The following is a 12,297-nucleotide window of genomic DNA, read 5'->3' as shown; positions in this document are numbered from 1 at the left end:
TTGGCAAATTAAAGTCACCTAAAATGTAAAAAGGAGACTTTTTTGGAATAAGGTTTCTGATTAAGTCGATCATGTTTGAAACAACAGCTAGAGATTTAGAGGAACTTGGAGGGATGTAGACACATAAAAATCTCAATTTGAGTCCTTTAAGAATCAAATCAAAACATAAAAATTCAAAACCACCAGATGAAACAAAATTAGTTTTTACTTCAATTAATTTTAAAAAGTTTTTAAATATAACAGCAACGCCTCCTCCCCTGCCTATTCTCTCATTACGGATTATATTATACCCTAGAGGACAAAATTTGAATCAATAACATTTGAATTTAACCATGTTTCAGTTAAAAAAAATAAATCTAAATTTTGTGTACACATATAACATTCAATGAAGCTTATCTTGTTTAAAATAGATCTTATATTAGTATATGAAACATTTAAAAATAAATCTCTACTAGAGGTTAAACTATTAGAAAAAACAGTGCCTGAGGCCTTAGTATTAGAACAATTAAAGATTAAACTAGATGATTTAAGGTGCATGTCAGTGTTGAAGCTTGACTTATTAGGCCCAGAGATCCTGGGCGTTAAACCGAAAGGGCAGTTGAGTACTTTCAACTATTTTGTTTTATAACGTATCTTATGTTCAAATTTTTACTTAAAGCTTCTGCTTGTTTTGTTTTAGTTCAAATCTCAATTTTCTAAAATGTTCCATCTCTGATTTTGTTCGATCAATATTAATGTAGATACTAATTTGTTTTCCCAGATGCTGTATTTTAAGGTTTCTTAGACTCAATAGTCGTTTTCTGCTAGATTGTGTCAGTAGCTTCAAAATTATTGGTCTCGTTTTATTGTAGTTGTATTTACCGATACGGTATAATGTATTTAATTCAGTTTCAGCTATCTTGTTGGAACCTAGAGAACTTTGTATTTTATTCAGGTCATTTTTTGCATTTTCTACCGTATAAACTGATTTATTGCTAATGTTTTCGGGAATATTAAATACTATGACATTTAAAGATTTTTTTCTTTTAATTTCCTTTCAGTTTCAGCATTTATTTGATGTCTTACTCTAGTGATAATTTATTGTCAATGTTATTAATAAAGTCTGGTTGTTTTTGAAAGGAGTTTGTTGATGCTTCTGCATACATTGAAAGTTTATTTTCAAAATTATCAAACTTTTTGCAGAACTCTGTTTTAAATTTCATAAAACTTTCATTTAGTGAACTGATTTTGTGATCAAGAGACTTTTCTGTAGTTTGTTTCTTGTAGACCTCCTCATGAGTTTTTGTGTATTCTGGATACTGATTTCAAGTTCCTTGATTTTAGTTTCATACTGACTTTTCAAGTTATGGATTTCTTTTTCCGTTGACTGAAATTTTGCATCATTTTTTCTTCCTAGTTGTAGCAAACTTTCCTTTGTTGCTTTACTAACTTTGCAGTTTTCAATGATACTTTTTATTTCCAATTCAGACATATTAATTTACTTAAATATAACCTTATTCAATATATTTGAATGTTTGGTATATTATTTATATAATATTTTTATTTTTAAACTTTAAAAAAAAATTTTCCAATAGAATTTTCTAAATATATCAAGGAACATATCCTACAATTTTGAAGTAGTTGTCTAAAAAAACATAGGAGAAGATAGATTTTTAGTTAAATAGTCTGTTTTCGCCGTTTTAGTTTGCCCCTTCCACAAGGAACCTATTGTTGCCTCCAACTTTGACAGGCTATATCTCAAATTTTTAATTTTTTAAATCTGTAAAAAGCATCTTGTAGCTTAGTAAAAACTATATAAAATAAGATCAAATTGTGAAAAAAGTGTTTTACCCCTCCCCCCTACGCCCTTAAAACTCAAGCTTTTTTATCTGGTTAGTTACAAGCATAAGCTTTTAATTAATTCTTTAAAGTATTTGTTATAAAATTGAATGCTACAAAATTTGTTAAAAAAACTATTTCTGACTAAGTTTTTTTTATTAATTTATTGTTTCATCGAACAAATAAGTATGAATAAGTACTATAAAAAAAAATTAAAGCAAAATTATAATCAGTTTAATTAAAATAGTTTTAGCTTTAGTGTCAATCAAATATCAAAGTTTGCATTATTTCTTTAATGAATTTAGTTCATATTTAAATAGTTTTATTATTAATACTTTTATAAGTATTTTATTCCTAGTAAGAAAAATAAACTAGTAATTTTTTTAGACTGTTTAATAAACAATGGTAAAATCTGAGTTACCACCAATACCTAAATCTTTTAAGCAAAGAATTAGTGATGAAATCGGGAAGCTTTTGCTGAAAGGTTATTGTATGACATGTGATGTTTGCAACATTTGTAATACTATTTTAATGCAGGACAGACAGAAAAAAAATTGGTGTGTATATTGTAGTTTTCTAAAAGCACCTTCAAAAAACACATCTAAAAGTGTAGTACAAAACATTATATCTGAAAATGGATGTAGTAGAAGTCAAGAGTCATTGCAAGAAGATAGAGTAGCAAACTATGAAGTCAAAGAAAGCAATCTTACTTTAAAACAACCTGATTCCAACAAACTTCAATCAAACTTTGAGGATGAATGTGAGTCTAAAAACGAAGAAGTAATTAAACAAGAACCAAAAGTCACTAAAGCAACTAGCAAAGAAATGAGAGACAAAATTAGTCAAGAGCTAGGTAAGTTGCTGTTAAAAGGGTATCAAATGACAAATGAAACTTGCCCAGTTTGCCAAACAATATTTATGAAAGATAGGTCAAAACGTAATTGGTGTGTTTATTGTGACGTTTTAAATAAAAACACAGTTCAAAAGGAAGCTAATGTAAAAACTGTTGTAACAAACAAAAATGTTTCACTGTCAAAAGTTAAGGAAAATACACTTCCAAATGACAAAGCTTCAAATGTAAATGGGGATAGTTTAGATAATAGTAACCCTCCTAAAGTACAAATGAGTGGAGATCCGTTACTTAGATTTAAAAGTCTTGCTAACAATATTATTAGTAAAGCGACAGTTGATGAAACTATTTACCAGAGAACTCAAACCAATGGTAACAAAAAAATTAAGTTTGTTACTCAAATCAAACCACAAACCCCCAAGGTATTAATGAACAAACATTATTGTGTTGAAGAGAATTTAACTAAAACTAAATTCAACTTCCCTTTGCCTGTAGTCAATGGATCCCAAAGTTCTACCCAAGTCGACCTACTGCCATGTTTGAGTTCTATGGAAATGAAAATCAGTGATCTTTCTCGCCAACTTCAAACTGAAACTGATTTTTTGAAAATCAAATCCATCAGTGAGGCAATTAAATCTTGTTGTGAGGCTGCTACGTCATTGAAATCTTACATTGTTGTCAAACTTTAATTTCGAAATTGGATTTTTAGATTGATAGATTTTAAATGATTAATATTCACTCAATGTTTTTATTGTCTGCATGTAGACTGTTAACTTTTCCACTTACAAGTAGGTCTACTTTTGAATAAGATGTTTTGATTTTATTTTTAAGTGAATTATAGTAAAACAGTCTTAAATATTTAAAAACAAAAAATAAATGGGTAGGCAAATTTTAATTTTTCTTTAAATAATGAATATTTAATTGTTAAACTTAAGCATTTTGTTTTAAAAAGTAAATAGAACTTTTATTTTTAATTGCTGAAGTTATTTTACTAAGTTTATCTCTGATCGTTTGTTATTTTAACTACAGTTTATATACTACATAATGAAAATTACATATTGAATTTAATTTTAATTCCACAGAGTTTTTGTATTTTTACACAGAATCTTTAATTAACTTTGTTAGTATTATTGTGAACTATTTAGGTATTAGAATTGATAAAATCGTTTAAATTAGGATATGCTTGTTTAGATTAGTATGTTTATACACATATTTGTCATTTACTCACGAAAGCTTGTTAATTTTTAAAAACTAATACTGTCATTGAAAAAATATACCTTACAGATTAAAAACATATAAGCATTATGGTACAAATTAATTTTAGTACTGGTGAGTTGGCTATTGCTGTTCTTTATAACTTTTAAAATTCAGTAAAAGTAAAAATAATGTGTATGAAGTATTTGTCTATAATAATTCTGTAAATAGGTATGTGATATATTTTTTTTACTTATTCTTCAGTACAAATTTAATATTTTTATGTAAAAGTTAATTTAATGTTAGTTATGTTGTTATTAAGTAAGTATTTTTGGTTTCTGTTAGGTAGGTAAAATGAAATAAAAACTTTTTAATTGAAATAAAAGTTAATTAGGCCATGTACTGTGAATAAAAGTGTTAGTTTGATTTTTAAATATTTTCGCCTTTGGGTAAAACTAAACACTCAAAATTATTTTCTTAACTACTTCGAGTTACTAAAATCATTGTATAATTTTTTTGCTTAACAAAACGAGATAAGATGTGACATTCACTTGAACTTTCAAAATTAAACATTGTTGATCGGTTTTAATTTTGTATCAGGTAGTTATTTAAATCATTCTTTTCTCTTAAGGTAGTTTGAATTTTATAAAACAGGCTAATTTAAACTTTTTTTTAAATAAAACTCAGGTTAGTACTTCCTATACTTTATCAGCACTTAACATTACTTCTTTCGGACATTATGCTATGTCTTAAGATCAGAAATAGGATGGTTTGAATTTGTAAACTTTTTACAGGATTGCCAAAAAACCTGGAAGTTGAGAAATTTTGAAAAATAACCGGAAAAAACTAATTCTAACAATTTTTACATAAATTTAGGTAAGATAACAAAAATATATAATATACAAAAAAATATTGTGTTATTTATAATTTTATTTATTATAAAAAATATTTGAAGTAGGACTACAGTTACTTTTCAATATTTTATCCTTTTTTACACAATTTTTTACCTTTAATTTAATTTTTAGTAAAAACTTACTTGAAGTTTCAAAAACCTGGAAGAAATTCTTAAACCTGAAGAAAATTATCAAAAAATTTTTTGCATACTTTTTTGTAGTATTAAAGCTTAGTTATAGGAAAAACAATTACGACTCCCACTATATAGATACCTAAGTTTAAAAAAAAAATTTAGCCATAAAAATAAACACAGACTGGCTAAAATTAATTTGTAAATTAAACTTATAATTCAAGGAATCGTTTTGTTGCTTCAAAGGTCTGACCGAACTATTAGGTTTGATAACTTAAGATAATCGAAAAAAACTTCCTGAAAGTTTTGGTATTAAAAATTCTGCAATTTTTTTAAAGTTGGCACGGGTTCTACACTTCTAGTTCAGAGTCCCCCGTGTTAGCATTGCCTAAATTCAAAAGATAAAATTTTATACAAGCTGTCTAGTTTATCGTTTTGATTTACTAACTTGGCATGAGTGTTAAGTATTCATGCCTACTAGTAAATATTTGCATTGAATACAATTCATAGTATTAGTTTACTTAATGCTATGTGAAGAATATATAAAACAAATAATGATTAAACTATTACTTAAATTAAAATCATAATGATAAAAAAAAACTATTTTTTCTATTACTTTACTCGTACAGACCTAAATTTAACAATAGTACAAAACTCTTAACATCCTATCATTAAATGTGCGACTTCATTAAGCTTTAGTTTTTTTAATTTATGAAGCTGTTAATTACATTAAACTCGTTTAAATGCTACTGCACTTGTACGATGCAGACTTCTAACGAACTCAACACAATTTGCAGTTTTAACGACTTTCTTTTGCGCGTTCGCCAGCGGCATGGGAGTGGACTTGTACAGATGGAGCAAGCCTCACATTTCGCTGTTTGTCAGGCAGGCGTTGCTGTGGATCACGCACTCCCTACTGCACTGATGTCACGTTCGTATGTTCAATTGTAACCGCCACAACCTAACCTTTGTTTTTGTACTCAATCGTAATGCACTGGTTTCATCTAAGCACAATCATATTTTAACTGAAAGTCTTTTAGTATTACAGTTGTGAAGAGTTACTTTTTTTTTTACAGTTTAATTGCAAAAATGTTTTATTTCTTTAAATGCCTTGAAATCTGTTTTTTAAGTTTTTTTTTTGTGAAGAAAATTACAAACCAATTAAAGTTTTATTAAACCAAGTAAAAAAAGTTATCATTACCTCTCAAAACAGTTTATTTTTGCAATTATACTATTATAGCCGCACATAAGTTTTGATTTTTTTTAACTTGATGATTCAATGTGTTTTATGTTCATCCCCACGATGTGATTTAATGAAGTATTACTTATTCTGCTCAAAATTTTACTTTACTGACTTTCGATTTGTTTTTTTCTACAATTAAAACTTGATTGACTAAGAAATTATAGGTGTGAGGAAATACAAATGTTTCTTTTTAACTGTTGTGCTTTATCAGAAAAATAATAATGGGTCAGTGTTAAATAGAAAGGAGACTGTATGAGTATGTAATCTTATCGAAAACAGTTGCAGCAAAATTTGTCACCTAAGAGATAACCTTTGTTTACCCTGTGAGTAAAAGTTGGTGTGTAAGACTAGTTAAACTAGAGGCCGGCAAACTTCAGTTCGGCAAAAGGTTTTATGTCAAAAATATTTTATTAAAAGTGCCATTGAACATTATAAGGAGCCGAAGTACATTACAAACACATATTTAATTATTATACTTTTATATAATTTATTTAGATAAAAGGAATTACTTTGTATTATTAGTTGTTAAAGTTTTATTAAATAATTTTTTATACAATAGCAAAAAAAAAACTTCAAATAAAAACCTTACTACTAATCTAAGAGTGGAAAAATTTTTAGTCTGCGGTTTAGGTTTACAAAAAGTTGACATTCGCGAGTCATGTAATTCGAATAGATATACTTTTAATTAAAAATACAAATCTTAAAAACTATAAGTGTATTGTATAAGCACTAATGGGTACTAAAACTTAATTTGCATTGTTGACCTCTCGAGACAGAAATTTTGAGTCCGCAGGACAAATTATTTTCCAACCCAGGTCTAAATAATATATATTTTTAAACAAGTTGTGCTCATAACTAAGGGAACGGGTCAAGTATGCACGAAGTGACACTTTTGAACGAAAGTAATAAAAAAAATAATATATAAATTATTAAAAAAACAGTTACCGACCGAAGGTTAGGGGTAACATCGATAGAGCGAAAAACCTAATAAAAATTAATATTGAAAAAAAAAAACAAGAAAATAAAAAATTAATAAAAAGCAAGTTAAAATACTACCGACCGAGGGATAAGGCTTGGAGGTAGTAGTAAAAATATTAAATATTTTTTCTAATTGTGCAAAAATGTCTTCGTGCATGTTAGACTCCTGTCCATTACGTAAAGGCGTTGAATATTTTGAATACTAGTCAAACAATTGATTTTGCATTTAAAAAAGTGAATGTTTTTTTATTAATAGTTAAACATTTTAAAAACCTCTTAACTATTCTTTGAAGAGTATGATTAATGGTTGTAACAATAAATACTTAATCAATTTTAGAAAATTATTTTAAACTTTTTATTATAAAACATAAATGAAGAACTAAAGTAATTTTTTTAAACTAATTTATTATTTTTATTGCAGTGCTCCTTTTATAATTTATTAACTAAATATTTAATCGAGTTCTTAATAATGTAAATAATTTTAGTTCAAGTTTACCACTACTTTATGAAGTATCTTATCTCTTTAACTACGGGTCAGCATCGCTCGGTGTCACTTTTGCACGATTTTATTTGGCATAGTTCGTTTTTATGACTATATAAACATTTGTAGTATGTTAAAAACGAACTTTGTAAAATTTAAACTAAATGTAAACAAGCTTTAAATTTCTTATAAATTTAAGCTTAAATTTAACTACGTGTTAGACTTTGTGGTACGATTTTTCATCTAATTTTTTTTAAATCACTTACTAAAAAAATTTCAAAGTAATATTTATTTTTTTTCAACATTTAATTAGTTTAGTTTACATAGCGATAGTTTGAGATATCTTTTTGCGTAATCATTCAATAAACACTAGATCTGCACTTATAAAAATGTCAGTTGCTTATAAGATATGAAAACATTGTACTCAAATAATAATTTTGAGAATAGTAACTTTTAAGTATGACTCCCTGAGGAGTACCCACTTTTAGGCTATCAGCAGAAAAGTATTGATCGTGCTAAAGTGTATTTAAAAGTTCCATCCGTGCTAAAGTGAACTTTCAGATACAACAAATGTCTTTCCGTGCTAGAGTGACGCGGTGTTAAAATGGGGTGCACGACTATTTTGATTTAAATAATTCTGAGTCATTGTTAGTTATCTCTTTTAATGAATATTTAAAATCGAAATGTTCTACCACTAAACCTTATTAACTAGACTAACATCACCGATTTCTAACATAAATTTGAAAACTGACTTAAGTGTAGTAACTTTTAGAAGTTTTTTTTTTAGTGATTTTACCATTATAACCTTTTTTTTTAGACCTACAAAAGCAATTTTCCAAGTATATATTTATTTTTGAGAAAAAGTTATATAACCGATAAAATATTGCTCCGTGCTTAACTGTCCCTTCGGGCTGTAATGACGCTCCGTATAATTTCCATTGAACCACAATTTCTTCGTCAAATGTAAACTTAATTTCAAGAAAGAACCGTTGAAATAAAGCTTCCCTTAAGTCTACTGGGTTTTGAACCCTATACTTTAATTGCTAGATTCGTCTAAATACACGAATATGGGTTTTAATTTAATAATCCTCATCATTTAAGACACGTTTTAAACAAAAATTAAGTTATGGCGACTATTCTTCTGACAAATATAAGAAAAAGAATATGCAATTTCTTTGTGAGTCTAAGTTTACTAGGAGTTTTATGTTATAGTTTAGGTAAAAAAAAGAGCATAAGTTTTTTTAATTCACAAGAGTTTTGTGCATTAGAAAAGTATTTATTCCTGTTTCTTTTATTACAAATAAAAAATTTTAAAGTTAAGAAACAAAAGTTTTGTTTATCTATAGTTTTAGTAAATTATTAAGTCATTTCCTTGTACAGTTATGTTTACAATTTCACCAAAGTTTTATTATAAGTAGTAAGAACTGTCATATACTAGAATTTTGTAATAAAATTTTGATTTTAAGCAGCACTGTTAAATGAAACTGAACTTTATTTTACACAGCTTTAAAAAAAAAATGCCTTCAATCATCTTCGTTTGCCATGGTGAGAATTTTGTTTTTAATACAGAAAAAAAACCTGTTAATTTCTCTTAAGCTAGTTTTAGTTGTTTTTTAAATTTTTTTTGAATTCAGAAACTAATTTTACATAGGCAACACTTGCCGCTCTCCAATAGCTGAAGCTTGTTTGAAGCATATCATTGACAAAAATGCTTGCCAGGACATCAGTACAAACAATTCAAAACAAATTAACGCCCCACAACGTGGCGCCACCAAGTGGGTGGTGGCAAGCACGGGCACCCACGTGGACAGACTGGATCAGCCGCCGGATCCGAGGGGCGCCGCCGTCATGAAGAAAGCTGGTGTTTACAAGTATTTGGCGGGAAAAACCGCCAAGTTGTTCAACAAGTCGCTGTGGAACAAGTATGACGTCATAATTGCTATGGACGACAACAACTACAAGTGAGTATATTTATAACTGGTTAAGTAGTTAAAAAAACATCAATAGTATTTTTTTAGTCTTATCAAACAAGAAGAATTGAATTTAAAAAAATATATTTTTAATTTTCTATTTTTGAAACAAGTATTATTTTTAAGCTTCAAAAATAAATAAAAAATTCATAGGTTTTTGTCTGGAATAATACAGGATGATAAAAGTTGTAGTATTAACAAGTTAAAGATGTTTGGTGAGTATGAAAATTTGTCAAACTTTCCAAAAGCTATTTCAGATCCCTACAGAGTTAGTCAACATTTATTGATTTTTTACATATTTGATTAGTGAAACGGAGTGTAAAATAAAAGTATATAGTTTTGTTTAGTTTAGTGTCAACATTTTTTTGATTTAGTATATTTAGAAAATATAGTAAACAAGTTTTAGTTTTTTTAAATTTGACTGAAATCTAAAGTTGTTTTAAAAATTTCTATTTACTTTAAAATAGTCACTCAATATTGAATTTTTTTAAACATTTATCGACAATTTCAACGTGTTTACTTCGAAAAAAAAGTACCTAAGTTTTAGAATGTCAGAATTTTGAGATAAGTGGAGCGGTCTTTAATATTGCATGTTTAAATTATTATATGTACTTTTATTAACTAAAAAGTATAAGTATAACGGTAAATAAAAAATTTGTAGTATAATAATATATAAAAATAATATTTCAACAACAGAGTAAAGATCCTCTAGCATATCAAGAAGTTTTTGAAAGATGTTTAAGACTTAGTGAAAACCTTTACAAGAAGTTTTCTTTTAGCCCGTCCATGTAAAAATAATATGTCTAAAAACCTTTTTTTTTGTAAATATTTATGCAATAATTTTTACAACGATAAGTATTTGATTTGTTTATTTATTTTATATCTTTGTAAAAAAATTTCAGCAGAATGTAGTTACATTATGTTTGATTAATATGTTTAATTTAGTTATTTACTTAGCTGTTTTTTAGTTTATACATGTTTCCACACTTTTCACTGTTTGAGTACAAAAAAACTATCATTCTCCTTAATTTCACTACATTTGTTTAATACTTGTCATTTAAGTTTATGTACAGTCATTTTGCACAAATAAAAAGTTATAAAGTTAACGTGTATGTTTAAACAAACTATTAAATGTTTTATCATACCTGCTATTTGTAAACTAGAAATAAAACAGTGAGTCATTTGAACTATCAAGTTAAATAGTAAAAAAATAAAATAAAATTTTGTATTTCTAAAAAATCTAAAGTTACACTTCAAACAAAGTATAATAAAAATGGATATATACAACTAAATTTAAAAACGGAACTATGATTTTACTCTTAAAGGCTCTTCAAATTCAGTTCATTTCAGTTGTTTCATTAAACAAAGCAAAAGTTTGTTAAGTTATCTAAACTTAGTTGTATATAAAACTATAAGTAACATAGAAATAAAAAAACAATTATGATCTAGACTTAAAATATTCTCCGCCCACAACAATTAACTGTTTACTGATCTAGGTAAACACTGAGATAAGTTTGAAAGTAAATTAAATATTTATGCTTCTTGTCTTTGTAATTGAACGTTTACAAGCAATTATTGAAATAAAGTTTGTAGGCAAGCAAAATAAAATATTTAAACTCCTATTTACTTTAAAAAAGTTTATTTTAAATTAAGTTATACTTTTTTTTCTTAATCAACAAGACTTTGCTAAACAAGCAATGTTTTATAATTTCATTAAAGGTTTATTTTTACTTCAAAGCTTCACAAAATAGACTAATTAACTCACATAAGATTTACTATACTGATATAGCCGTAAGTATTGTGATTTGCAAAAGGTAATGCCATAAACCTTTTAGACACTATTGTGTTGAAAACCATGGTTAGACTGTACAGTGTGTAAATAACTGATCGAGATTTGCTATTTATCTAATTGTAGTCAATATATACATATATATATAATTTAACTAATATGCATGTTTTTTTTATTGTAAAGCTTCATATTTTAACGAGAATTTTTTTATACCTTAAATAAAGCCTGTTTTTTAGACGCTTGTAATAACTTGAGCCTGAGAAATGTTTTATGGTTTTTTGTAAGTGAACAAGTTTTTAAATATTTAAACGCCTCTTCTCTTTAAAAGCTTGTATGTAAAAAAAAATTATAATGTGAACAGACTAATAGACATGGGCATAAATCTCTAGCTTATCATGGTAGTAAACTATATTTAACTACTTAATGACTTGAAAGACCAAGGTCAAGCCTGAAATAATTTTTATCAAAAGAACTATTGAACAAGTTAAGTGTAAATTGGGTGAAATAGGGATATTGTTCGCATATACTTTATGAAATTGCTGATAATAGTTTCATACCTAAAGATAGTCTGAGTATGTAAATTTAATTTGATGGTATTGATCCAGTCTACACTTTAATGCAATTAATGAACATACTTTTTGTTATATTTTAACCAGTAAATTTTATTAATTTAATAGTTCTTTTGTGTAAGTGTATTCACTAAAATAGAAGTTAAATAGCTAAATATTTATCTAAATAACTGTTAAAATGTAAAACTTTAAACATCCTTTGCTAGTTTTTTTTTTTCTTATCATAAAGGTAAACAGTATACCTTGTTATAGTTGAACTTATAGGTTTGCATAAATATTTGCAGTTGTGAAAAGTTAAAAGTTTAAAACAGATTTTTGGAGCATATATATTTTAACTTAAAAATTTTATTTTTCAAACTTAAATAGACCTTATTTTAAACA

General features: G+C 26.8%; 2 protein-coding genes across 2 annotated transcripts; both read left to right on the top strand.

Moving 5' to 3' along the window:
• Positions 1-2,210: 2,210 nt before the first annotated feature.
• On the top strand, positions 2,211-3,798 carry LOC145849752 (uncharacterized). Its single transcript, XM_082954799.1, has one exon. It carries the CDS (start codon positions 2,221-2,223, stop codon positions 3,355-3,357), a length of 1,137 nt encoding a protein of 378 aa, XP_082810925.1. The 5' UTR covers positions 2,211-2,220; the 3' UTR covers positions 3,358-3,798.
• Positions 3,799-8,931: 5,133 nt separating this feature from the next.
• Positions 8,932-10,652, top strand: LOC145829642 (low molecular weight phosphotyrosine protein phosphatase-like). The gene is made up of 4 exons (XM_082937494.1): positions 8,932-9,133; positions 9,240-9,549; positions 9,712-9,826; positions 10,255-10,652. The coding sequence occupies exons 1-4, from the start codon at positions 9,067-9,069 to the stop codon at positions 10,348-10,350; spliced, it is 588 nt and encodes a 195-aa protein (XP_082793620.1). The 5' UTR covers positions 8,932-9,066; the 3' UTR covers positions 10,351-10,652.
• Positions 10,653-12,297: the final 1,645 nt, after the last annotated feature.

The sequence above is a fragment of the Thalia democratica genome, chromosome 2 (assembly GCF_965202585.1).
Source record: "Thalia democratica chromosome 2, ktThaDemo2.hap1.1, whole genome shotgun sequence".
In the NCBI taxonomy this organism is placed as follows: Eukaryota; Metazoa; Chordata; class Thaliacea; order Salpida; family Salpidae; genus Thalia; species Thalia democratica.
This window is presented reverse-complemented; position numbering and strand designations above follow the sequence as displayed.